Raw genomic sequence first — 27,827 nt, 5'->3', positions numbered from 1 at the left:
CTGGTAAGTAATATAATTCTACATTTTTGTATAATCCACCCAGTGCAAAATTGACATTAACCTCACTGAAAGGAATGCTTGAGTGGTGCTCTTTACAATTGCCTTTTGTATACTGGGATTTGGGCTGCAGAAATTGCAAGCAGGGTGTGCTCTAATGATAATTACAAGCCATGATGTGAATTAAAGACCACTGAGGAAGGTGGGTTAGGTTAACTACGGTAGTCTAACATGTTGGTGAAATGGAGGCTTTTTCCAGTTGTTGTTTTATTATTGTAGTTAAGGTTCTAATCCACAATGGCTATAGGTAAAGAAATAGGATTGCAATTTAGTCTTCTCCGATTTTGCATTCTCAAGATTTCTGGACTACAACTCCTATTATCCCTGGCTATTGGCCATAGACGATTGGCCATGCCGGCTGGTGCTAATGTGAGTTGTAGTTCGGAACATGTTGAGGGCACCAATTTGGGGAAGTGTGGTTCTGCATATGTAATACATTTCATGAATAAGCGTTGTATGACAAATACGATGTTTTGCATTATATATATTTTAACAGAAGTCTCTGCTTAATATCAAAGGAATTTAAATAGTGCTAACCCACTGACACATAAAATTATACTACTGGCATTAGCTCTCTTTTTCCTTTGACACATTTGATTGTAAATATTCATATGCAAGTTATCAGCAAAAAAAAAAAGTCTCTCTCACAAACAGAAACCTGGAATACCTTGTGAATGGTGCTGACACAGGCTTATTTCTTTGTAATATTTTATACAATTCAGTACATTTATTCTTCCTGGTGTTTTTATCACATTACCATATATGATTTTCTCCTAGGGTATTTGAGAAAGAAAAATGCCCGAAGACACATAATGAAACAGAAGTGTATATACCAATTCAATTTCCAGGGAATAAAATCTTGCATATCACATCACACTCTGTAAATGTCTAAGGGATTTTCTTTTTAAAAAATGAAGTATTGTTGTGGCTTCTGTGTGCCTACTGTGCTGCAAATATTTCTGAATGTTGCAGAGTAGATAAGTGAATGCTTCCTCTCCAGCACAGGGCTATAAGACAGAACATGCTTGAAAAGGGAGGGAGGGAAAGAGGTAAAGAGTGTAGGGAGAGAATTGCCAATTGTGTTATTGAGCTATAAATCTGATCATATAGTCTGCATTGTATAATCCTGAGTATGGTTTAGCCACCCCCCCCCCCTTGTTCTCTTTGCCTCTATGCCTCTGTGTGTCAAAGTGCAACGTAACAACAGTGAGACTTGCTATCAAGGCTAAGAGCCTTGTCTGGAACACAGAAGGGCTTATCAGCTGCTATGCCTGACGCATAGTCTTACTCAAGGCTGCTGGAAGTTGCTAGCTTGACGCGTAAACTGAAGGCTTACTGTTTACGCACAGGACCAGACACGGATCTTCCTTATATGTACTTGTGACCCCCTTGCGTACGCACATTTACAGAGGAGGGGGAAAGGAGCCCCCCCCCTAAAGAAGTGTATAAGAAGCTTTGCAATTTGTGTTTCTTTACTCTTGTCATCAGGAGTCTCTCTAATTAGAGATTAAAACTCTTTCTCTGGAACTCAACCCCAGTTAGTAGCTGATAAGGCTACAAGAGAAAGAGCAAGTTGACAAGGGAGGTATTAGACTGGAACTATAGCCAGGATCTAGCTCCCATGTCTACCAGGCACTGCCTATGGGAGCAGCACCTGGGAACTGACTGTATGAAACATCAACAGAGTCTATACACTTCACCCAATAATTATTAAAGCCACCCTCAACTATTCAAGCTATTAACATGTGTACTTAGGCTAGACACCTTTATCCGCCCCCCCCCACCAATATGTTCATATGCATGATATGATCCTCCCAAGGTAGTAGGGGAAGAAAGGAACAGTCTCCCAGCCATTTCTGGTCCACATCCCCACTTCTGGACCACATGGTTGTATGCATAATCCATTGGGGGTTATGCGTTGGAGGTATTTAAGCAACGGCCAGGGATGCTGTAGTTAAATCCTGCACCACAGATCTTCCTTTCAACATAGGGTTGGACTAGATGACGTCTAAGGTTCATACCAATCATAGCTGTCAAGTTCTCCCTTTTTAAAAGGGAAATTCCCTTATGCCGAATAGGATTCCTCGTGAGAAAAGGGAAAACTTGACAGCTATGGTACCAATTCTTTATTTGTATGATCCTATGTGTTCTCCCTTTTTAAAAGGGAAATTCCCTTATGCCGAATAGGATTCCTCGTGAGAAAAGGGAAAACTTGACAGCTATAGTACCAATTCTTTATTTGTATGATCCTATGTGTTCTTGAAGCTACGAACATGAGTTTGACCAAACTGCGGGAGGCAGTGGGAGACAGGAGTGCCTGGCGTGCTATGGTCCATGGGGTCACGAAGAGTCGGGCACGACTAAACGACTAAACAACAACAAATGTGTGAACCTGCTGACGTGTAATTAACGTGCTATGTAAAACAAAACAACAACCCAAGAATATGTTTAATTTACTGCAGATATCCTGACCTAAATCACGCTTCCCCAACATAAAGGGGAGGCGCATTTTGCGCAGTCGCGCGCAGCCACCCTTGGGAACCCTAGGGCAGACCTGGAAGTTTGGAGGCTGGCACTGCCTACCTGAGGCTGGAGGCTGGAGTCACCGCCCACTCCATCAGCCGACCAATCCGGCCGAAGGGGGCGTGCCAGGGGGATTGGCCAGGTAGGATCAGGTAGGCTTACCTGCACACAAAGAAGAGGAGCCATTCTTGGGAAGCAGCCGACGGATTCAGAGCTTTCCCACCCTCCACTCCCTAACCTTTTTGCTTGCTTTACAGGTCCATAGGAGAATAAAATAAATAAATAAAGGAAAAAATAAAATAAAATAAAATAAAAACAAATAAATAAAAATGTTTACTTCCACAGGCTTCTTGCTTTTCAGGTTTTCTTCCACAGGCTTCGTGCTTTTCAGGTTTTTCTTCCACAGGCGTACACGCACGCAGGCGCTGCTACGACCGGTCGCTGTTAAAGGGCTGGAAAGGACTTTCCCTGCATTGGCAGGTTTCGCCTTTCCCGTAGCAATTCGTCACAACTTTGGCGGATGCAGGCCTTGGGCGGAATCCTTTAGTCATTTACACAAAGGGGAAGGGCGTGGGGGCGGTGACCCCCCGCCCTATTGCGGCGGCGATAACAGGGTTCCCGTAATCGGGCATCAAGGGGGGGGCATTTGGCGATGCCACTTGGCTGGTTATTGCCCTCCCCCTCCAGCGGCGGCGATCCGGGGGGCGGGCTATCTGCTTGAACATATGTTCTCCAGAGTTAGCCCAACCCCCACTCATGCTGGACAACCCTGAAGATCACCCCACCCCCTGCGGGGGGCTGGGAGGGATATACGCCCAATGCCTGCGCCAAGGTCTTCCTACATCTGAATTTTAATAAAGTTGTGGCCAATTTTTAATCCCATAAATACGTAGTCCTGTGTCGTTATTCCACTCGGGGCTGCCCTGGGGGGCTGGGGGGACTCCGCCTGACTGCGCAAAAGTAGGGCAAAGCCCTCCACTGAAGGTGAGCCATGGTTCCCTGAAACAAGTTACCGTAAATGCTCTCTTGCTAGAACCCCAGCAAATTGAAACCCTGCATTAATTTAAGGCAGGCTGTCTACTTCAAGGATTGAAGCATGGAGTTTACCAACCAGTCACCCATTTTTGTTAGTGTCAGATGGTCCATTAACCCCCCATCTTCCCCCGACTGTCAGGAGCTGCAGAAATTGAGAGCTTGATAGAACAGCCACAATGCTATGACAACCTGATAGCACCGGGGAATGTTTCAGATGTGAATTTAAGATAAGAGAGTGCTGTAGCTAAAATATGAAGAAAAATGAGTGGAAAGAGAGCAAGAAATAGCCTTGCAAATCTGTCCTGACAAGCAGCAGTAAAATTTTGCAAGAACAGCTTATCCAGTTGGAGAACGCTGTTACTTCTTTTAACATACAATTTATTCTGCTCATTTCCAAGACTCTCTTTTTTTAAAAAATGTCACATTTATGCTGCAATAATTCACAGCCTTTAAACATGAGGGGACATTTTTTTTCTCAGGAAGATTCAATGCATGGAACAACTGGTGACACAATTAATATCAAATATAATTTACATTTATGTAGCACGTTTCAAAGTGTGAAATGCTCTTCACTAATATTAATTCCTAATCCTTACAACAGCCCTGTAAGGCATGACAGTATCATCACTTCCATATTGCAGATCTGAGTGAAGGTTGGCAGAGAATAGGGAACAGCCCAAACATAAGTTCCAGAAAGAATGGGGAAAATGTAGAGAATATTTTAAAAAGCAGTGTCCCCAGGTAAATACCTGGCCTTGTTTTGATTAACTTCTGCAGGAAGATTTATGGTTCTTAGGTTACAATTTGGAAAAATCGTAAAAATAATTCAAAGAAGAGACAGTGTAGAAGGAGAAAATAGAAAAATGTGTACATGATGAAGGAAGTCTAAAAAGAAGAATTTGGAATGAAAAGAAGGTATATATACAGTATATATGTGACAAATTTTTCTTTTATCTTTTGTTCTGTTTTCCTGTCTTGTTTGTTTTGCTTTGGGAGTCAAGGGTAGTGGTTTGTTCTGTTTTCGTTGTCGGTGTAATTGATTTATGGTCTAAATAATTTCAATAAAATTAATAAAATATGAAAAAAGATTGGCAGAAAATATATGCCTAAGAAAACCAAGGGAGAATTCATGGCTCTTTCTAGTGCTTAGGTGGAGATTTCCTAGTTCATGATCCTAAATTCAACAGCTCTAGGAAGGCAGTGCACACATGTGCTCCACTGTCTCCTCTGACTGACAGCAGCTCTTAGTCCCTCCCTGCAGATCGATGTCAGGGACTGAACCCGAAACTTTCTGCATGCAAAGCAGGTGTTCTACCACTGAGATACTGCCTTCTGTAGGTCAACCATCTGAAAGATCAGATACACCCTCAGCAACTGAAGGCTGCCTTTATTTGCCTTTTGCCAAAATCATACAACTCGGTTTAGTTTTGAATCCAGTGTCTAGTTCATACAAAGCAAAGCCATACTTATTCTCCATTTAAATCATTTATCTGATTTTCACTATTTTTTTAAGATGCAATCCCCTTGAATATATCTTTACATTTGGGTATCAAAGAAATATATCACCTGAACGCTTCTGAAGTCTCATTTTAAAAGGATCTACGCCGGCTCCCTCGGCCAATAATGCGAGATGAGCGCGCAACCCCAGAGTCGGTCACGACTGGACCTAATGGTCAGGGGTCCCTTTACCTTTACCTTACTCTTTGACTGTCCCACTTTTTTCAAGGTAAACAATTCCGCAGAAATCTTAACCAGGCAAGAAACTATTGCCATGTACAGAAGCAGACTAGATACCAATCAAGTTACATTGCCTCTTAATACATCAAAGGTATGCTCGGCTGATTGTTTAAGACTCCAAACAAATTCAGATGCAGCCTGCAAAAAGAAAACAAAAAAATGACTCCCATAGCATTTGATTCCAGAGAGTGTAAATTGAAAGTTCCACAGCTGGCAAATTACAGTCCTTTTTGCAACCCGGCTTGATTTAATAGATAAAAGTAAACAATACCTTGTGCCCCGTTTCTGTATCAAGATTTGAAGACTCTCTCCCCATACTAATAAAAAGTCAGGTTTACCAATTAGCTCTCCTTTCTGAATGTCTGCCAATGTGTAATTGTGTACACTAGGAATAAATTGTTTTAGTATAAAAGGATTCTTCTATACAAAGGAGATTAATTGCTAAACAGAACAATAGCACATCTTGGCATTCCATCACCGATGCAGAAAACGTGGCCGTCTAGTAAGGACTAAACTTCATTAACTTTCTGTAAATTTAATTGAGGATGTATTTAGAATGGCAGCTTGATGTTTGCACACATAAATTTCTAGGCTAGCCTCTTAACTTCACCCAACACATTCAACACATCCAAATAAACACACTTAAGCTGGGACTCCAGCATTAAATATAATCACACTGAATAGAAGTTTGACATTGCTTTGACACACCCAACTGTAACCAACATGCCACAAATATCTGGTCAATGTAGTGTCCTCCGTAACCTTATATTGGAATGGAGAGGAACATTTACGTATCAAGAAAAGTCTTTGAGAAGCTACTGCTCATAGCATGTGCCTTGCTGAATCCCATGTTTTCCATTTCAACATCATGCTTCCCATCCATACACATCCTGAGTAGAAAAATTCCAATACTTATTCTACTAATTCCAATTAATTCCCATGGTTGAAATCTAGCATCTAGAGTCAAAACATATTTATCCTAGGTGTTTTAGTGGTTCAAGACTCCTTTGGCCAGAGACCTACAGCCAACACTCTGCCCTATTTTTTCCTGTTCCCTCTCAAACTCTTTTCAATAGCAAAACTGTGATTCCCTGGATCCTGAAAAGAGATTTCTGAAGAGTTGCTTGTTCTGTTAGTTCTAAATGGGTTTTTGTAATGCTTAAAGCTTTGATAACTGAACTCAAGAGCCTGGATTTATCACTGCTGATTTCCAGCAAAGGTGTTTAATTAGGATGTCTCCCACTTCTCTGCATATAAAGGAAAGTTAAAATTACCACCTTCTAACTTACAAGAAAACCACAAAGCATCAAAATCTCGCGTGCATACACAAAACACAACACTTTGTGCCACTTCTGGTGCTACTTTGTTTTGTGAGTCTCTCACACCTCCCATTTATAAAGAGAAACCACCCGCATCACCTGGACCGACTTAGCACCATACCAGGATGCTGAAAGATTCCCACAGTGCAATATTATAAGCTTTCCATCACCTTTGTCATCTATGTCTTGACACTATTTTGAGCACGCTCTGATTCAGCAAGATCACCAGTTGTTCCCAAGGTCCTTGCCTCTCTTACCAGACAGCGCACCCTTCCCAGACCCCAGTGCAACCAGGAAAGCAACTTGCAAATCAGCCCCCTCCCTAGGAAAAAATAGCTACAGCTTTGCATAAAATGTCCATGCATTTATAAATTCTAGATTCAAATTTAGAAATAATAATTCATACTCGGAGTAGAGTCACTGAAACCAATGGATTTACATTAATCGCACCTCACATAAACTCACTGGTTGCAATGGGTCTACTTCAGCTGGGTACCATACCCTTACTGTAATACGATACAACTCACAGGCATTTGAAAACTGGCAGACACTTCCTGGAAACCTTGACTTTATTAGCTACAAGGGAATATGACTGTTTTACATAGTTTTTTGAAAACATTTTAGATGCATTTTTTATTGCGTTTAAATATTTAAATACTTTTTTTTAAAGAATAGCATTGTTTAGCCACTTTGGTGTTTTCTGTCCTGGATTCCTTTGGTGAGAAACTGCAAGGCCCCTGCTGTCCATGGTCCTTTAGCTTTAAACCATATTTGGACCAGACAGCCTTTCAAACAGACACTAGAACTCGTGGACATCTAGTGAAGTTGAATGTTGGAAGCTTAAGTGTTGGAAGATTCTCCACATAGTGGAGGCAGGGATGGATTTCACTCCCACAGGAGGCAGTGATGACCACAAACTTGAGTGACTTTAAAAGAGGATCAATCAAATTCATGGTGGATAAGGCCATCAATGGCTACTAGGCATGATGTCCATGCTCTGACTCCACAGTAGAGGGCAGTATACTTCTGAATAGGAGTTGCTGGAACCCACAGGAAGAGTCCTGCTTGTCGGTTTCCTACAGCTATCTGTGAGGTCAGGATGCCATTGGCCTAGTCCAACAGGCTCTTCTTGTGTTCTCATCCTCTGTACACATGGACACCCTATGCACAAGTTGTTGCTTAGTTGTTTAGTCGTGTCCGACTCTTTGTGACCCCATGGACCATAGCACGCCAGGCACTCCTGTCTTGCACTGCCTCCCGCAGTTTGGTCAAACTCATGTTCGTAGCTTCGAGAACACTTTCCAACCATTTTGTCCTCTGTCGTCCCCTTCTCCTAGTGCCCTCAATCTTTCCCAACATCAGGGTCTTTTCCAAGGATTCTTCTCTTCTCATGAGGTGGCCAAAGTATTGGAGCCTCAGCTTCACGATCTGTCCTTCCAGGGAGCACTCAGGGCTGATTTCCTTCAGAATGCATAGGTTTGATCTTCTTGCAGTCCATGGGACTCTCAAGAGTCTCCTCCAGCACCATATTATTTCAGTGCTAAAGCCACATGCAGGTAAGTTCATTTGTAGATGAACAGGGTACATGCGGGATGTTAATTTTGGTAAACATTTTACTCACAGTCCCATCACATATAAATCAGACTATAGGTTTGAAATACATAACTACACAGTAGCTCTCCATTAGCATGGATGGGGAAGATGGATCTTCTTGGCTGGGAGAAAAATGAAAACTTTCCCAGCCACTATTACTGAGGATAATTTTCATCTGCTTTCCCTTCAAAATTTGTACTCAAGCTGTCTAAATTATAATGGCAGTATAGCGCTGAATGACATCCTGACTTTACATTGTCAATCTGAGCCTCGGATGTGAAGTGTGACACAAGACACCCACCACTTTTCATTTCAAGAAGTCTTGGTTTGTCACTTAATTAAGGCAGAGAGGATGACAGTTCAGAAAAGAAGAAGTTGCTTTTCTGGCAAGGTTTGACACACTGGCCACGGCTTAAACATGATAAAGTAGTCTATGCAAAAAATGCTCAAGTGCTGCTTTAAACCTTAAGGCTTACCTTTGGGAAATGAGGGTTTATGTGGCAATCTACTAGGTGTTTTTTTTAAAAAAATGTTTCTATATAAATGTGACACATTTCTAAGGCAATTGTCAACATTCACCAATTTCTCCTTGAGTTTTCAAAACTTCAGGTTGTGTTTAATTGTGGTTTGCTTCAGTGCACATGTAAGAGCGGTGATGACATTTTGTCTCATTTGAATTTCTCCCCAGATTTCCAGGTTCAGGGGGCCAAACTAGATTTTTAAAATAAATTGCAGCTCTGCCCTCTCAGATAAGCCTCTGCCATGGTTCTCCACATCTTGAATATATTAGGAGGATTAGCATTCACAGGCCTGGCTTGTATGGTTCTGTCAAAGCTATGGTTGCAACTTTTTCAAGTTCAAGCCACACTCTGATATGCCAAGCTCAGTTGGTAGAGCATGAGACTGTTAATCTCGGGGTTGTGTATTCAAGCCCCACATTGAGCAAAAGACTCCTGCATTGCCGGGGGTTGGACTAGAATTCAGGCATCCCCAAACTTTGGCCCTCCAGATGTTTTGGACTACAATTCCCATCATCCCTGACCACTGGTCCTGTTAGCTAGGGATCATGGGAGTTGTAGGCCAAAACATCTGGAGGACCGCAGTTTGGGGATGCCTGGACTAGATGATCCTTGTAGTTCTTTCCAATTCTATAATTTGATTATTCTAGTACACAGTTTGTAGGTATTGCCACATCCATGGCTTTACAGTATAGTTAAACCTCTCCACTATTGCCAGCTTGACTTCATTATGGGTCTAAAGATGATGGCTCCCATGCTGTTTTAACAATTGACTCACTTTTTTTATTTAAAAGGTGTTTTCCTCAATCTGTTTGCAATTTCGGAGGCATTCAACTGACCTTGACAACAACTCTGAAGGCCCTGAACAGCTCTGCCCTCTTTTTGTCTTTCAAAGGTACAGTCTAAGCAAATTTGGATAATATATCCACTACTGTTAGAATAGATGTATAGTCATTATGTTTCTCTAGGAATCTGCTAAATCTGCTTGCCACTGTAAATCAATATCTGAAACAATTGTCTTGGTTCTTTTAAAGTGAATCTTGGCCAGTTTATGCAGGCTGTAAGCAACCTGATCTATAAACTATGCTTTAACTTGGTTTTTAGTTACAAGTTTTGCTTAACTTAGACACTTCTCTAAAAAGGTGTTCCACTCCTCCAAAACTTCCCTTTTCAGTAAGGAAGTCATCACACAAAGGCAGCTGTTTGAATCAGTAGATTTTGTCTAACAACAACAAAAACAGACAATTGTTTAACTACATATATATATAACGTACATGATCACTCTCATCGATTATCCCATCAATGTAATACACACCTCTGGAACACCTATAGGGGACATTTCTTCATAGATAGAGACTGGCATCATTGTCTCCTAAAATACGTTACCTTCATCAGTGCTTGAGGAACCTTCTTCTCCACTGCTGTCTGCTGAAGCAGAGGCTGAGTTTTTGGTGGTGTATCGTTCATGTACTTTAGGTTTCTTAAAGTTCCCAGGAATTTATCACACATTTGTAATCAGGAGTCTAAAAGCCTCAGGCAGCTGCTTCGTCTGTCTAAGAAATACAGCCCATACACTTAAATAAATAAATTTCACAAAGGTCTTCTTCATTTGCTGGAGGGACTAGGCCAACAATAAACTGCAAAGGCTCAACGGAGGATGCCATAGGCACAGATTGAGGTGAATGCCCCAAGGCATCTCACATACCCCACCCCAGAGGCATGCTGCTGTCTTCCGAGGAGCTCATTGTTCAAGGTGCCCATGGCTTAGGGTTAGGTTTATTCTGTTGGTGAGGCCCACCTCAAAAGGACTAGACCCTCTGAAGAAATTTCAAACTCTAGCCCATATTGAAGGGACTACAGAGAGGCTCTTCATGCAGCCACCTCCAGTGGTACAATCCCAAACATTTAGGATTAGCACCCACACCATAGGTCATGGAGACTTGAAACTCTCTTCATCAGAGCAATGGCAACAAGTTGGTCGCATACAAAGGTTGCATGAGATGCTAAAACAAACCTTTTTTTAAAAAAAAAACTTCTTTATTATAAAATGTTTATCAAGACATATAAAAATGTAGTAAAATGTGGGATGTCTGTGAAAGGGAGGCAGCTTCTGATGAAAAGGGGGTGGGACCGCCTGTCACTTTTTAATGACAAAAAAGTTTGTATATTCTCCAGACCTGTACACTAACTTGTCCAGTGCAGGCCAACCCTTCTCCAGCAGCACCCACTAGCTGTTACCTGTGGAGCTGCCAACCTACTCACACCAGGCAGTCTCCTTGCTCTGGCAAATTCTGGGATAGGTAAAAAGGTAAAGATAAAGGACCCCTGGATGGTTAAGTCCAGTCAAAGGCAACTATGGGGTGTGGCGTTCATCTCACTTCAGGCCGAGGGAGCCGGCGTTTGTCCATGGACAGCTTTCCGGGTCCTGTGGCCAGCATGACAAAACCGCTTCTGGCACAACAGGACACCATGACAGAAGTCAGAGAGCATGGAAATGTCGTTTCCCTTCCCGCCATAGCTGTACTCCGTCGCGTGGATTCAAACTGCCGACCTTCCGATCGGCAATCCCAATAGACTCAGTGCTTTAGACCACAGAGCTCCCTGCGTCCTTCTGTGATAGAGAGCCAGTCAACAAGTGATGCTGTCTCTACGGTGGGCAGCAACTAGCTGTACATACACACACACTCCTCTCCGGGGCTGAGCATGCATAGGATACAATGGTCATTCTGCTAGCATATATCCAGTCTTGGCAAAATGTGAGTACAGGATTGCTCTGTATCTGAAAATAATATACTGTATGTCGCTTGCCAGTGTACTAACCAAGGAAATAAAAAGTTACCATGAAAAAGTTGCCCATCCTTTCAATTCAAACAGCTTATCGGAGAAAAAGTATCGAGTGCAAATTGAAACGAGACATGGAAGCTGTTCCAAGAATTGGCTTCTTTTCATTTGTTGTCAAAAACCCACATTTGCTCATCTGGTCACATTTAGCAGAGGCCCTTGTCACTTATTTATTGCAGAGGGCTCTTTTCTGACTGGGATTAAGACGTCCGAAAGCTCCCGAGAGGACAATTCATCATAACACAATATAGAGTGTGAATAATGGACGCTCACAATAGGCTCAGCTGACACAGGAGAGCAAACGGCGGGTGAATTGAGGTCACACACTTGATGTGAAGACATCGGACAATGTCTACTAAAGCTGTCAATCAACCATTAGAGAGGAAAGTGTCATGAATATGAAACAGGGAAGCAGCAGATTGGCTTTGGTTACCACATTCCTAACAGCTAAGAGAGCTCTAGTTAATGAGCATTGCTTGCTGTGCGTACCAATTCGGTTCTAACTGTCACTATTGCTTATACAGGCAAAGCAAAATTATTCAGCAGAAAAAGGTTCCAGCATACAAAGCAGTCTATTTCTGCTTTTGTTCCTCCTACAGGTTAAATGGGGGGCGGGGAGCATCTATTCTACCATTTTTGCACCAAAAGCAGACATATGCATAAGGCAATTTTAATTTTACATTTTATGCTGTTTTTTGTTTTGTTTTTTAAAAAAATGAACTTATTGATCTTTCAACAAAAATAGCTATAGAATTACCTTATTTGGGAACAAAAAATATCCCATTCATGACAGGAAATAAAATAGTTCCAAGAGTGTAAAATTTTAAGTGTAAGTAGATGAAATGAAAGGGGTGGGGTTGCTCATGAACACAGAAGTGGATTTTGATTTCATTTTAAATTAGTGTTTACGTACATGGGCTAGGATCAATTAAATTCAGTAAATTTAATTTACAGCATAATCTTATGCATTTCTAAAGTGTGTCCCTTTGAACTGCTCTATACTAAGTGCAAATAGGTCTATAGTCATATCGATCTGAGATGATCAAGAAAAAAAGCCCCAGTTTAAATCACTGTTTCAAATAAACTATTCCATTTCCAAAATTAGTGTGCATACTAACATGAAACCATTAAAAGACCTGATTTGCAACTAGAAATAAAACATTCACACAACCTAGCAACATGCTTTGAAAACTATACAGTTCATGTGCCTATAGAATTATAGTTGCTTGAAGGCAATTGTGAAATGAATCAATTTCTGTTTGTCTCTCTCTGGACAAATGCAAGGCAGACCACTATGCAGTTCTTTTACCTGAAGATTAAAGCCTGGATCCAATCAATCTTATTTTAGTTCCATGAGCTGTGAATGACAATCCCTGTCCCTACACCCTATGGCAAATTATTTTTGAAATTGAGCAGAGTATCAGAAACAGCTTATTAAATGTCAGAGGGTCAGCTATTAAAAAAACACCTCCCTGGGTATGCTAAATCAAATGCTTTGCATAACCTGCACAGCTCCTCCGATCCTGACCTAATTGCCCAGATCTTAATAGTAGCAAGTGTTGGTTATTACTAGGTCAACAGAGTTTCACCATATAGATTTCCATAGTATTTGGTTGGGTCAAAGATACTGATAATGTGCTCCCATGATGCATGTAACGCATGACCTCCTGTGTCATATTCATAATTCCTGAACTCAGTGCCTGCTTTAGTCATAACACACAGCATGCAGGCCTTGTGCAAATGAGCCTCCATAGTTGGCACACTGACTACCCAGGCGCACGTAAATAGGAAAATGTGTGCATGCTGATCAGACAATACACCTAAATCCAGCTGCAAACCAAAAACAGTGTGAAGGAATACAACCCTCTCCACTTCCATGAAATCGATGCCCTGTGCTCCAAAGGTTCCCAGAGTTGTTCACTAACCTTGTCTGGAGAGGTTCTCCATCCCAGCCTCAACTACAGCAAATCAATGGGCATGACTTTCTAATATCTGAATACTATCAGGCTGGTCCCTTATAAGATGAAGGAAAACCCTTCTATCTAGACCAAATCCTGTACTCTCCGTGCAAGCTGAAAATACACCCTAAACCATGCATGGGTGGGGATCCTGTGTCTCTCCCAATGCCCTTGGATTCAAACTCCCATCATCCCTGGCCTTCAGCCATGCTGACGGGGGATGATGGGAGCTGGATCTCAGCAACATCTGGAGGGACACATTTCCCCTATCCTGCTGCCCTTCAGCACTGAAGCACATTCTCAGTTGACTCCTTAACCCACAACCTATGGCATGCAGAGGCTGCTGGCTGACTACAAACCCCTCTTTTTAATCCATAGTTGGGATTTCTATTTCCATTAATGCTACAGATTATTATTTTTTAACTTCTAGGGAGTTGTTCTGCCAAAAGGAGGACACTTCATTCAGCAAAGGGTGCAATTCCAAGAATGGAATTCCAAGTGAATGGAACCCTGCTTGGACTCTTCGGGTTTCTCCTCTACAGTGTGATGAATCTGGCTGCAACTGTTGCTGGCAATGCAATGTTAACTGTATGGCACCCGAGTGCACTGAAGTACATTGTCTGTCAGTAGGTGGAGCTACAGTATTGCTTTGCTAACACATGAAACAGCAAAGGTACGCTAACTCTAAGGAATAGCCTTAAAATGGCAGGTAAATTATGCAACAGAAAGAGGGCATCCCCAAGGTAAGTGAATTTCTATGATTAAATGGGATGCACAAGGCTCCTTCAAAGTTAACTACTGTTTCACCAAAGGGGGGGGGGGACCCAGCTTATTTTCAGCTAACTGTATTACAGAACGTTATGCAAAGAACTTCCAAACAGCGAAAACACAGGCAGGAGTTGGCTGTGGCATTTCTTAAACTTGCAATATTTTGACTTATTTATCGTCGTGGTCTCGCACTACCCAAATAGGGCTCTCCTGAGGTAATTATAACAGGGCAGCTCTCTCACACTTTCCCTGTGTGTAAACACACACGCCAGAAGTTTTATGTTAAGCATCTCTGCGAAAACAAAAACAGATAAAGAAAGACATTTCGAAAGAAGAAGCCTCTTCCTGCAAAACTGCAAATCTCCACAGCAATTAACTGAAAGGGATTCAAAATATTGTACAAAAGGAAAATAATTTACCAGCAAAAGCAGATTCCCCCCATGTCATATTGATGAGTTTATTGTAAGAAAAAGCTCAATCTTCTTTCACTGTGAATGAGATTTGTGGGCACTCAAAGAGCTTCTGGGCGTCTCTCTTTAGCCAAACTTGACAGGACCCTAATGCACCTTTGCATTTAAAATATGCATGCAGGTGTGGCTCACCTGCCACAATGCTGACTTCCCAGCACTGCCAGTTTTCCCAGAGGAGAGGCAGTTGGGACTATGCAGGTACACTCACAAGGGCTCCAGCTTAGGTCTAGCCCCTGGCCCTGACCTCGCCATCCCCTCACTCATACCTGTCCTGCAGCCAGGAAGGTGGAACTGTGGCTCTTCTCCACCAGGTGAGCTGCTTCTGCATACAGGTTTTAAGAAAGCAAACACCATCAGCAGGAAGGGGACTGATCATTATCCGTATTGCAAAAGGGACAGAGGGGAGATGCAACTCTTTCCTCCTCTGCTGCAGAGGAAAATCCCTCCTCTGAATTTACACTGGGTCCCCCAGTGCCTGCTGAAATTCCACATCTCCTGCATTTAATGTCTGATCCAGTTTGGCACTGACTCTTGGTGTGAATGTGTGAAAAGCAAATATGCCATTTAAAACATGCTTTTATTTCATTTTTATTTCATATATTTAAAATATTTCTTGGGTGTCTTTCCAGGCCATGCCTCTCCAAGACGGCTTACAGTTTTAAATGTTGCAAAATACAAACGGTATTAAAAAAAAACCACGACAGTCCCAAAGAATTTGAAAAAATTCCTAATTAAAAAACAAAACCCAAAATGGCTACCTACCTGTAACCAAAGAATTCGGTACAGTATAAGGCTGCAAAGCTTAAAAGGATGAAAATAAAGTTTGCAAATGGTAAAGCTATCCTTATCCACACCCTAGTTCACAAAATTATGGAGGCCATAAAAAGGATCTAATTCAGGGGTCCCCAGACTACGGCCCACGGGCCGGATGCGGCCCAATTGGCCTTCCAATCCGGCCCGCGAAAGGTCTGGGGATCAGCATGGCCATCCCGCACTTAAAAAAAATTTTTTCAAGCCGAGAGCCAAGCCGAGAGCAATTTTCCTCCTTCGTCGCCATTTCCCCCCTCTCCTTCATCGTGGTTGGCCAGCAGCAGCCAATCAAAAAGTCGGAGTGCTTCAGCCAATGGGTGGGCAGCAGCTGCACGTGCACAGGAGGAAAGGGGCTGTGCAAAGCTGGCCGATCGCCATTTTCAGCAGCCGCTTCTTGCCAGAGCAGAGCCAGCCGGAGAAACCCCTTTCTTTGCTGCCGTTCCACCCTCCGCCGCAAGCAGCCCCTGCTGAAAGGTACGTGGTTTGTGTGTGTGTGTGTGTGTGTGTGTATGTTTCTGTGTTTCTGCTTAGCCGCGCTGCCGCTCCCGCCGCCGGAGCTGGGCTGGCCCGACCTGCCGCTTGAAGAGGAGTTGGCCTGGGCCGCCTGGCCACCGCCCTAATGGCCCCCTCCGCCGCTGCCATTGCCGCTGCCGCCCTGGTGGCCCCCTCCGCCGCGGCCATTGCCGCGGCCACCTTAATGGCCCCCTCCGCAGCCGCCCTGGTGGCTCCCTCCTCCGCCGCCATTGCCGCGGCCCCCTTAATGGCCCCCGCCGCCGCCTGGCCGCCGCCGCCATTGCCGCCGCCGCCCTGGTGGCCCCCTCCGCCGCCGCCATTGCCGCGGCCACCTTAATGGCCCCCTCCGCAGCCGCCCTGGTGGCTCCCTCCTCCGCCGCCATTGCCGCGGCCCCCTTAATGGCCCCCTCCGCCGCCTGGCCGCCGTCGCCATTGCCGCCGCCGCCATTGCCACGGCCACCTTAATGGCCCCCTCCGCAGCCGCCCTGGTGGCTCCCTCCTCCGCCGCCATTGCCGCGGCCCCCTTAATGGCCCCCGCCGCCGCCTGGCCGCCGCCGCCATTGCCGCCGCCACCCTGGTGGCCGCCATTGCCGCGGCCACCTTAATGGCCCCCTCCGCAGCCGCCCTGGTGGCTCCCTCCTCCGCCGCCATTGCCGCGGCCCCCTTAATGGCTCCCTCCGTCGCCACCTGGCCAAATTCTACAATTAAAGGCGCTGGGTGAGTCTCAAGCTCGCCGGCAAGCAAAGCCTCGCTGGCTTGCCCACCTGGCCGTCCCAAACTGAGCGCAAGCTCTCCAAACCGAACCAGAGGGGCGAGTGATCTTTTCGAGGGTTCATCTCATTGGCGAGGAAAAGGCACTTTGCACATGCCTCGCTCAGAGCCGGTACCACGTTACTTAAGTTTGTTAGAGCTTTGTTGCTTTGCCACATATATACCCTCAAAGGGAGTTAGTGAAAAGATGCTTCTTTGCAACTCTTGACTTGCCACTTTATGAACAAGGTTCTCAATTTCCTGCAAGTTGCACAGAAGCTTCTTTATGCTGAATCAGACTATTTATCTAGCCCAGTTTTGTCAGCCCAGCTCTTCAGGGTTTCAGGGGGAGGCCTCTCCCAGTTCTGCATGGAAATGCAATGTATGTTCTCTAACCACCACCGACCCACGACCCTTCCCCTGATGTCCTCCTCACCAGCCCTCTTTGAGCACACCATTTCCCTTTCCTTTCAAGTGTGGCAGGGGGAGGGTGTTGCATTAGACTTGGCTTACATATACTCAAGCCACATCTGTGGTTTTTCCGTGGGGAGCTCCTCCACATGCCTGAGTTGTGGCCAGCACCAACATGAATGGATACATGCATGAAGCAAGCCTTAGCATTGTTACCACCCATCAAGCACAGACACAGCAGACAACTGTTATTAATTACCCCATGCCACCTCATCTCTAACCAGTTTTCTCCCATTGCTTGTTTCCAGGCTTCCTTTGGGAGTTCCAGCCCAGGTTTGGAACAGGAGTTCCTTCTTCTGAGATTCCGGCAGTGCGAAGCTTTTGGGTACGGGTAGGCGCATCTGCCAAAAGATGCTTTGTGTATTTTCTCGCTTTCTTCATGTTAAAAGTCACTTGTTTGGTTCTAGAAGGGCCAAGCCCTGTAGAGCTGTTCTCTCTTGTACAAACCACTTTCTGCTTTGCCAAATGTATATTTTTTCATAAGTATGTCCCCCTGAATTGAGAAGAAATTTCTTATTGAGAAATGAACTTAAAGTTGCAGCCTTGAAATCTGAGATCTTCAGAATTGACTAATGTTCCCCTTTCTTTCCTGCTTAGCTGTTTTCTCTCTTTCCCACAGGCCTCACCCCCAGCTTCTTCGTCCCATCAGTCCTTCCACCTTTTAAAAAGAGGAGACTCTCTCTCTCTCTGCTGCCCACCCAGAGAGAAACGCCAAGGCACCAGGTAAGCAAGCACAGTGGAATGGCCCTTGGCCATATCCAGTGCACATTTTTATGCACATTTTCATGCACAGGGATTAACTCAGTACAGAGTGGAAATAATGTGTTAGTTTAGCAATGCATAGTTAGTTTTCAGAGACGGGCCTAGAATACACATATATTTTATTTTATTCGCTGCTTTGCTTTCTCTTAAGACAGCCCTGAATGGTTATAAAATAGTTAGGGCGATGGCAAATAATCAGTTGTTGCCATTATCATTTTTCTTGCTCTTCTAAGTTTATTGGTATTTTACTGACACCAATTTTCCATCCATAGGAAATCATGTCACGTAAAAGAAAAGTGGACTCCGAGTGCAGAGTTTTCAACGAACAGTGGACATACGACTACTTTTTCACCCAATACAAAGAAAGAGGCGTTTGTCTTATTTGCCACGACACGGTGTCTGTCTTCAAGCAATTCAATATCCAACGACACTACAATACTCACCACAAGGATAGATATTCTTCTTTGACAGGACAATTAAGAAAAGATGAAATAGCGAGACTGAAAACTGCCTTGACAGCTCAACAAAATGTGTTTGTGAAGCGGAAGCAGGAGAACATTTCGTCTTTGCGAGCAAGTTTTCAGATTTCCAGGCTTATAGCCCGCAATGGAAAACCCTTTGTAGAGGGAGAATTTGTTAAAGAATGTATTCTTACAGCCTCCAAAGAGATGTGTCCGGAGAAGACTGAATTGTTTTCCACATTGAGTCTTTCTGGAAGCACAGTGACTCGTAGGATTGAAGAAATGGGGGGAAATTTGCATGAACTTTTGCAAAATTCCTCAGAAAAGCTTCGTTACTTCTCGCTGGCACTGGACGAAAGCACAGATATCCGTGATTCTGCGCAACTCCTAATTTTCATCCGTGGAACAAATGAAAAGTTTGAATTCACAGAAGAGCTTGCTGCACTGCAAAGCATCAAGGGAACAACGACTGGAGAGGATATCTTTGCAAAAGTTCAGCAAACTATCCATGATTTGAAGTTGGACTGGGCTAAACTTGCCAGTATCACAACAGATGGTGCTCCTAGCATGGTGGGGCGTACAAGAGGAGTGGTTGCACGCATCAACCAAGAGATGGACAGACACAATCAGCCACATCCAATAGCAATACACTGCCTTATCCACCAACAAGTGCTGTGTTGCAAAAGATCGCTGAAGTTGGACGCAGTCATGAAAACTGTGGTGTCCTGTGTGAACTTCATTAGAGCTCATGCACTTAACCACAGGCAGTTTCAAGAATTTCTGTCAGAGTTAAATGTTGAGCATGAAGATCTACCATACCACACAGAGGTCCGTTGGCTGAGTCGAGGAAGAGTTTTAAAACGTTTCTACGAATTACTTCCTCAAGTTTATGATTTTATGCTGATGAAAGACAGAGAAGTGCCAGAGCTCCAAGATGACGAATGGAAATGGCTGCTTGCCTTTCTGACTGACATAACCGAGCTACTGAACAGTTTCAATATTCAATTGCAAGGAAAGGGGAAGCTCATTGGTGAAATGTTTGCACATGTGAAAGCGTTCCAAGGGAAATTAGACTTAATTGTTAGACATGTGAAGGAGAAAAACTTTTTTCATCTCCCCACAACTCAAAACCGGTCATTGGGAAATCCAACAGTTCCATTCCCAAAAGAAGCATGTGTGGATTTAGTGGAGAGTCTGCAAAAGGAGTTCCAAACAAGATTTAAGGAGCTTCACATCCATGAAAAGGACATACATCTTTTCCGAAACCCTTTTTGTGTGGACATTGACACTGCAGATCCCATTCACCAAATGGAATTGATTGAACTGCAAACTTGTGATGCTTTGAAAGACGCATTCAAGACAAGCAGCCTTGCAGATTTCTACGCATCTCTCCCCTCAGAGACATATCCAAACATCAGAAACCATGCACTCAGATTTGCAACGGTCTTTGGCAGCACATATGTCTGCGAGCAAACTTTCTCTAGGATGAAACATCTGAAATCTCCCACGAGATCAAGACTGACAGATGAACACTTACATCACTTGCTAAGACTAGCAGTGACCAATATGGAACCAGATATAGACCATCTCATCAGCCAAAAGCAGGCCCATTCTTCCCATTCTTCCCATTGAAGTTTTTGTTGATTACAATCATTCTTTAATTTAAATATTGTATGGTGTTGTTTTATTTAAAATATTATTTTGTGTTGATTAAAATCATTATTTTAAATTTAAATATTGTATTGTTTTCCTGTTTTTTGTGCACCAAATGCAATATGTTCAATGTGCATAGGATTTCGGCTCCCCCCCACCCCGAAAAAATATAGTCCGGCCCAGCGAAGGGTCTGAGGGCGGTGGACCGGCCCCCGGCTGAAAAAGTTTGGGGACCCCTGATCTAATTCTTCCCATTGCCTATTCACAGTCAAGGCAGGGAAATTTGTATAAAAAGGCACTTAGCAACACAGTGCAGAGACCTTTCAGCTGCAATCGAGTGTGAAAGCTTAGTGTCATTCCGTTTCAAAAGGATAATGAACAACACCCATGTATTTCCTAATTAGCACTTCAGCTCCTCGGCCTACACCATTCGGCCTACACCATTCGCAGTGAGGGAGTAGGCTTTTCTTCTTGTCCTCCTCCTTCTCCTAAGAGCATGGCACATCTTTTAACAAAGCCCACCCTGAGAGTGTTTATAAACAAGGATGTTTCAATGAAAATTCAAAAAAATGACAGGAAATACATTTTGGGTTTTCGCATTTTAACTGACTTTGGTCCAATGCCATTGTTGTCTGTCTTTTGCATTCACAATTATAAATAATGACAAAAGGATTACATACTAAGGAATAATACATCATACAATGCTTCGGACACAAGCAAATTCTTTGCAGAAGAAGGCACTCGGGGGCTGAAATATACTCGGAGTCAAGAGTGAATTTCATGCTCTTTATTCAGCTCATAGTCATCAAGGAGGAGAAGAGAAGACGAATGGCTCTTTTCCCAAAACCATCTGCTTATATACATTATTTACACAATGGGCCTTGCGTGATTGGCTACTTCAGGGCTACACCTGTGGGCCAATTATATTGTGGATTGACTTCTGCCTGCAGCCTGATTGGCTGCTCCTACAGGCCAATCAGGTAGCAGATTCACTTCTGCCAGCCGCCTGATTGGCTGCTCCAGCAGGCCAATCAGGTTGCGGATTCACTTCCACCTGGAGTTGGATTGGGTAGCTCCCGCTGATTCTGAATCCTATTGTTCTAGGATTCAGCTCAGTACATAACAGGGGCCTTGCAAGCTTTCACGGTGTCATGCACATGGCGTCTGCTCTGCTGATAGCTTGCCACGTGCACACTGATGCTCCAGCTTGCCACGTGCACAAAGTGTGAAAACAAATTTCACCTCGAACATGCCTGGAGTCCCACTGAACCACGGGAGCCCCTCAGGAATCTGAAAGACCTGGGTGAACCGGGACCAGAAGAAAATAGCATCAAGAATCATGTGCAGTCCCCAGTGTTGGAAAACTCTTCATCACACTACAGTATTATCTAGTTTTAATTATTCAGCAGCAAAAGGCTTTGCAGGCCTCTTTCTCTCTCTCATACACAGACACACAGGCAAACAGACGCTTCTACATCCTGACTTTCACAGAGTTTTGCATTCTCATGCACATAGCTATTGCCTGGAAGTAGTCGGCGTTCAAACACACACGCACACACATGGTAGGAAAGTTATCTGAAACACTTAATGACAGTAAACTGCTCATCAGTACGTCCTACCTAATAATTGACCTCCTAGGTATGGTTAAGCACTTTCATCTTTGCCTTGGGACTCGTAACTGCCCAGCACATTCAATTATTTCATCAAAATGGTGCTTAACTATTAATAATGGTAAAGGTTCTGGAAATAAGAGTAAGAGCCAATGTCAATTACTTCCCTTTCTGCGGCAATTTTCACACTGACAAAAGCACCCACAAGCACTGTATACTCCCTGGGATGAATCACACAGCTTTGTGCTCATATAAGATTCAGAAGAGGACTGTTCTGATGACACTGCCTTCCTGTAAAATAACAAAACCTGCTTTTTCCAAAGTGCTGGTCTTTGCAGCTGCCAAAGAGCTGCTTAAATAAACTAATAGAAGCCCAAGATTGTGGGTTGGTAACTGATGGGCCCATGCACAGATCCATCCTGCAAAGCCTTTCACCACCAGCCTCTCCTCTCGGACCCTGCCTCTCTTCTCAGACCCTACTTCCTCAGCAGCCATCAGGGAAGTGGATTGGGCTGGCAAAGTGGTGTCAGTGTGCTCTGGATCGCCTGCATGATAGCCAAGCAGGTGGAGCAATAAATGTAAATTCCACCTTTGTACAGTAGGCTGGTTTCTACACAAACTCACATACACCCCCTCTACAGGGCTGGCACACACTACCTCGGGTAGCAGGATCAGCAGGATCCACAGGGGCAGCAAATCTAGCCTCCTAGGAATGCATCACATCACATCGTCCTTGGAGGCCAGATCTGCCACATTCTTGGCAGCACTGCTCCACCCAGGGCCATCTCTGCAACAGCCTCTTGGTGAATAGGAGGCACTGTTGGTCTCCTCCCACCCCCAGGGAGGAAATAGTGGGGGGCTACCCTCTGGGGTCTCCTGGGGTCTGCACCCCCCGGCATAATTCAGAGCAGGCCTCTCTTCCCCCCACAATGACATTTGATGCCCACTTCAATTGTTGGGTATCGTTAACAGTGGTGGACCTACATTTTTGGGACCCTGAAGCTTGAACTGCACAGGGGGCCCTTCATAGCTAGCAACAAGGTTCTGGGCAGTCACGGTTATCTTCTTCAGTAGGGTTGTTTCATGACAGACTACCACAATTTTTCAGAAATCTGTGTGCTCACCATCTAAATTTCAACTGAATGCTATCCAAAACGATCTGCAACCAATCACACTTCAATCAAGTTTCCCCAGTATACCACACAATTTTCAGGCTCCATCTGGTATGCGCTGGGTGTATGTGAAAATATAAACATTAACTTCATATTCCCTTTTCTTCTAAAATTAGTACTGTATAACAAGATTATATTACTACTTTTAATCCAGCTTCACATTAGTGGCTATTACATAAAGATGTGTCAGCACAATATATTTAGCCACCTGAGTTGAGGAGACCAGCAACTAGCGAAGTAGGAAGGCATTGCTTTCCTTTTTGCCATGCATTCATCACATGCAGCACTGTTTCCAAACCACTGAGAGTAGGACCTGAACCCATGGCTTCAAGTTACAAGAAAGGGGATTCTGACTAAACATCAGGAAAAACTCTCTGACTGTAAGAGCTGTTCAGCAGTGGAACGGTCTCCCTCAGGAGCTGGTGGACTTTCCTTCCTTGGAGTTTTTAAAGCAGAAGTTGGGTGGCCACCTGTCATGGATGCTTTAGCTGAGATTTCTGTATTGCGGGGGGTTAGACTAGATGACCCGTGGGGTCCTTCCAATTCGACAATTCTACGATTCACTGCAGTTTGTCTTCAACCGTTATTTGTCTCACGGTCTGTCTTGGAAATATTTCGTAACCTATGCAATGTATATAGCTAATTGCATAAAGAATATAAATTGTGTTATATTGCATTATTCCATTCCATTCATTTCAACACAGAGGAAATATAATACAAACAGGGAGAAAAATGCAATGGATTGTGGATGGAAACCAACAACAACAACAAATATCTGAAGAAGTGTGCATGCACACGAAAGCTCATGCCAATGACAAACTTAGTTGGTCTCTAAGGTGCTGCTGGAAGGAATTTTTTTATTTTGTTTTGACTACGGCAGACCAACATGGCTATCTACCTGTAACTAGAACAAATACTGATGATAGTCACTGGATTGATTTTTGTCCTGGACATGGAATGAATAAGGGCATTGGCATTCTCTGACCTCTCCAGCAGCTGCTACCTCCCTGCCCACTGGAGATTCTTTCTCTGCCTGTATCTGGACTGTCTCACTCTGGGGAACAGCGAGGCACTATGGACAAGGTGGCCTTGGAGAGCACTAGTACTGCTACCACTTTTGTGTTGTCAAAGACTGTTTAAAGTTTCCTTGTAATGGATGGTGAAACTATAAACAGGCACTCTCCTGGACCACCTCACCCAATAATGCCTCCTTCTGAGGAAGGACCCTTCCTCGGAATGAGACATAGGCAACCTGAACTAGGCATTTAGGTACATCACAGTTGTGGTGCACCTGGAGTCCTTGCAATGGCTGGAGTGAAGGGCTGGCCAACAGCAAACAGCGAAAAAGCAGAGGGGGGCAGCTCTGCAGATTCACCACCTCTCCTGATCCACCATCTGGGAATTTATAGAGTTCATTGAATCGACTCTCTGAGCATTACATTATATTTCTCATGTTTATGTACTCCTTGATAGAGGTCTCTGGCCTCAAACAGAAGAAATGTCTTCTTAATCTCTCAAAAGTGCTCTTTAGCTTGCAAGACTACCTAAAGATTTTCAGTCCTGCCAGAATCATTCCCTACTTCCAATTTCAAAGAACATAGGGGGAAAATTGCCTATTTAAATCTGTCAGAATCCTTTTGAAATGTATGCACTTTAAAGTGCGTAATGGCAACCACGTTCTCTACAAAGCTTGCTGCAAAACAGCTGTTTTACTCTGTGGAAACCAGAGTTTAGGTCAGTAAGACAGAAAATGGGTTTCATCTCATTCAACATGATTACCACATACAATTTCCAGTAGACCTAGCAATGATCTAATTTATTCTATTACAACATTCACTTCTTATTTGGCCCCATCACAATCCCATTGACATTATTGCTATTTTCTGGCCCTTCAGGGGGCAGGAGAGGAATAATTTCCAAGTTTAGCTGCAAATTAATGTCAGCGTAATGTATCGCTTGCATTACACTTGCTGAATAATGTAATCCTGGTGAGAGATTACTAGATCTTGGCATGTCTCAGGGAAAGCGTATAAATGCCACCTCTGTGCTCTTCACTGGGGGAGGGAATGGAAAAATCACTTGACAACATCATACTGTGAGAACAGGGTGGAAGATTTAGAAAAAGGAGATTTTTGTGAATACAGTATGTTGCATAAATCCTTAGTAATTTTTTGTTCACACCAGGCACCAAGCATAAAGCATCCAATTTGAACCATCTGTCGATACCTCAGGCAGGCTGTAACAAAGCTGCTTCTAATCAGTGGCTGGCCCTGTCTGCAAGAATTCCTTGGGGGAAACTCTTAAAATATTACAGACTGGTGTTTGGGTGAAATGGAAAAGGCTTAACTGGGGGGTGGGGGATATTGAATAACAATACCTAATAGTTTTTATTTAAAAAGAATGCTGTCAAGTGGTATCAAGGACAAATAAATTCTTGTCTCACCACAATGAGTGATGTGATGGAAATACAATTGCAAGCCCAGTTTTTGAGGAAAATAAAAGCATGTAAATCTGCACATGAGCTCCAGAATTTACTTCCTGAATTTTAAACATGGACAAACTGAACATGAGCCTGACCTGCAATTTCCATTGTGCAATGATGTCCTGGGCATTGTGCTGTCAATCATAAAATGGGGAAAATAAAGTGGTCGTTTCCCCAGATTTAGTAAGGGTGAATTTATACAACCCATTTGTGACTGGCAAACTTTTACCAGGTACAATTTATTCCGGAGGCTTCCCTGTACTTAAGTGGCAAAGGTGCTCCATTGAGCTTTCATCATACTTTGAACAACCTTTGAATAGACTGTGCAATACAAATCAGATTGTGGCACCTTCACAAGAAGTCACAATACAGATCAGATTGTGACACCAGATGCCATAGGAGAATTACAGGGAAAGATCACCATTTGGTAACCACTTTTTGTCAAATATCAATGTGTCAACTCATCAAATGTTCCATGAGTGTTCCTGCAGTAGGGCTGCAGAACAGCACCTTCAATATTTAAGGGGAAAGGAGCTGCTGCTCATTTAAATGTCGCACATGGTGTTTAAGAATAAAACTTCTTTATTACTTAGTTTTTTCATGATAAATCTAAGAAACACAAGAAGGACCTTGCTAGATCAGACCACATCTGGTGGAGCGTTCTGTTCTCACTATCTAGCACATGAAGTTTTCATAAGCACATGGAAACTATTCCACACATATTCTCAGAAACTGGTATCATAGTACATGCTACATAGTTCTTAATAGCCTTATCTTCCATGAATTTGTCTATTTTACTCTGATTTTTATTTTTTTATATTGTTTTTCCTGTATGGTTTTATGTATGTTATAAACCTCTCTGATTTTTTTTAATGAACAGGAGTATGTAATTATTTTTATTAGTAAAAGAAGCAACCCAAGTTGGCAGCCATTACTACATCTTGAGATATATTCCATAGTTATACTATATGCCATATGAAGAAGTATTTCCTTTACTTCTGTCTCTCCTCAATCTTCTAGCATTCAAGTATGAAAAAAGAAGAAAACATATCTCCATCTGCTTGCTCCAAATGATGCATAATTTTATGCACCTCTTTCATGTCCCCACCTACACCAAAAAGCCCCAAATGTTGTCACCTTTCCTCAAAGGGGAGTTGCTCCAACCCCGTAATTAATAATAATAATTATATTATTTATACCCCACCCATCTGGCTGGGTTTCTTCTTGATTACTTTTGGTTGCCCTTATAACACTTTTTTTTCTTATAAAAAAAATTAATCCCAATCACATGTAAGAAGTCAGTAAACAATAAAACCTCATGATAACGGAATCGGTGACCAGCAGCGAACCCAAAGTCCTGGGGAGATAGGTCTTCAACAAGCACCAGAAATTCCTAAGAGTTCCAACATCATCACACAAATTTTCTGAATCTTCTGCAGTTCTAGAATATCATTTTAGAGGCACAGCAGCCAGAAATGTACACAGTCTTCCATATTGCAATCTATAATGCTACACCATTAGTAGTTTCTGGTGCTTAGGATTAAAAACTCATCACGACAGCAAAAAGAGCACAATTTGAAATTTAGCAGAAGTATTGTGGTGGCGCTGTGGGTTAAACCACAGAGCCTAGGGCTTGCTGATCAGAAGGTCGGCGGTTCGAATCCCCGCGACGGGGTGAGCTCCCGTTGCTCGGTCCCAGCTCCTGTCAACCTAGCAGTTCGAAAGCACATCAAAGTGCAAGCGGATAAATAGGTACTACTCCAGCGGGAAGGTAAACGGCATTTCCGTGCGCTGCTCTGGTTCGCCAGAAGCGGCTTAGTCATGCTGGCCACATGACCTGGAAGCTATACGCCGGCTCCCTCGGCCAGTAAAGCGAGATGAGCGCTGCAACCCCAGAGTCGGTCACGAGTGGACCTAATGGTCAGGGGTCCCTTTACCTTTTATTGTGGATACAGGTGACTTCTGAAAATTGCTTATGTATCTAAGGTGGCATTTTCTCCTAAAGGAATGAGGAAACAGCCAACAACAAGAACGTTCATATGGGAAGCAGAAGGTGATACTCTCACCTTGTTTTGCTTTGCTTTGCAGAAAGAACACTCAAATGATTTTTTTTTAAGTGTTAGCTAACTTTTGGTTTGGCTCTTTCAGTTTTCGCTGAAAAAGTTTTGGGTAGCTGAAGTACTCTTGCTACATTTTATACAGATAGGTTCTCTACTATGAATCTTCAACACTGTCAATAGTTTTGAAAACCAGGAAGAGATCCAGACATTTGTTGCCTGATCAATACTGTTGGAGAGATAGAATGCAAATAAAAGGGAACTTCA

General features: G+C 43.4%; 2 protein-coding genes across 6 annotated transcripts in view; one reads left to right on the top strand and one right to left on the bottom strand.

Moving 5' to 3' along the window:
* The window catches only part of CACNA2D1 (calcium voltage-gated channel auxiliary subunit alpha2delta 1), a 412,878-nt gene that overhangs the window by 224,706 nt on the left and 160,345 nt on the right, over window positions 1-27,827 (bottom strand). The window lies entirely within an intron of this gene.
* LOC118090920 (general transcription factor II-I repeat domain-containing protein 2-like) lies at window positions 15,765-20,417 on the top strand. 2 transcript variants are annotated; one of them, XM_035127299.2, is made up of 4 exons: window positions 15,765-16,103; window positions 17,612-17,688; window positions 17,983-18,086; window positions 18,398-20,417. In XM_035127299.2, exon 4 carries the CDS (start codon window positions 18,404-18,406, stop codon window positions 20,216-20,218), a length of 1,815 nt encoding a protein of 604 aa, XP_034983190.1. In that variant the 5' UTR covers window positions 15,765-16,103; window positions 17,612-17,688; window positions 17,983-18,086; window positions 18,398-18,403; the 3' UTR covers window positions 20,219-20,417. The 2 variants fall into 2 exon arrangements, with proteins under 2 accessions (XP_034983190.1, XP_034983192.1); XM_035127301.2 differs by lacking the exon at window positions 15,765-16,103 and having other exon boundaries at window positions 16,792-18,086.

The sequence above is a fragment of the Zootoca vivipara genome, chromosome 10 (assembly GCF_963506605.1).
Source record: "Zootoca vivipara chromosome 10, rZooViv1.1, whole genome shotgun sequence".
NCBI classification, from domain to species: domain Eukaryota; kingdom Metazoa; phylum Chordata; class Lepidosauria; order Squamata; family Lacertidae; genus Zootoca; species Zootoca vivipara.
The sequence above is the reverse complement of the archived record's forward strand: the minus strand, read 5'-3'. Positions and strand labels throughout refer to the sequence as shown.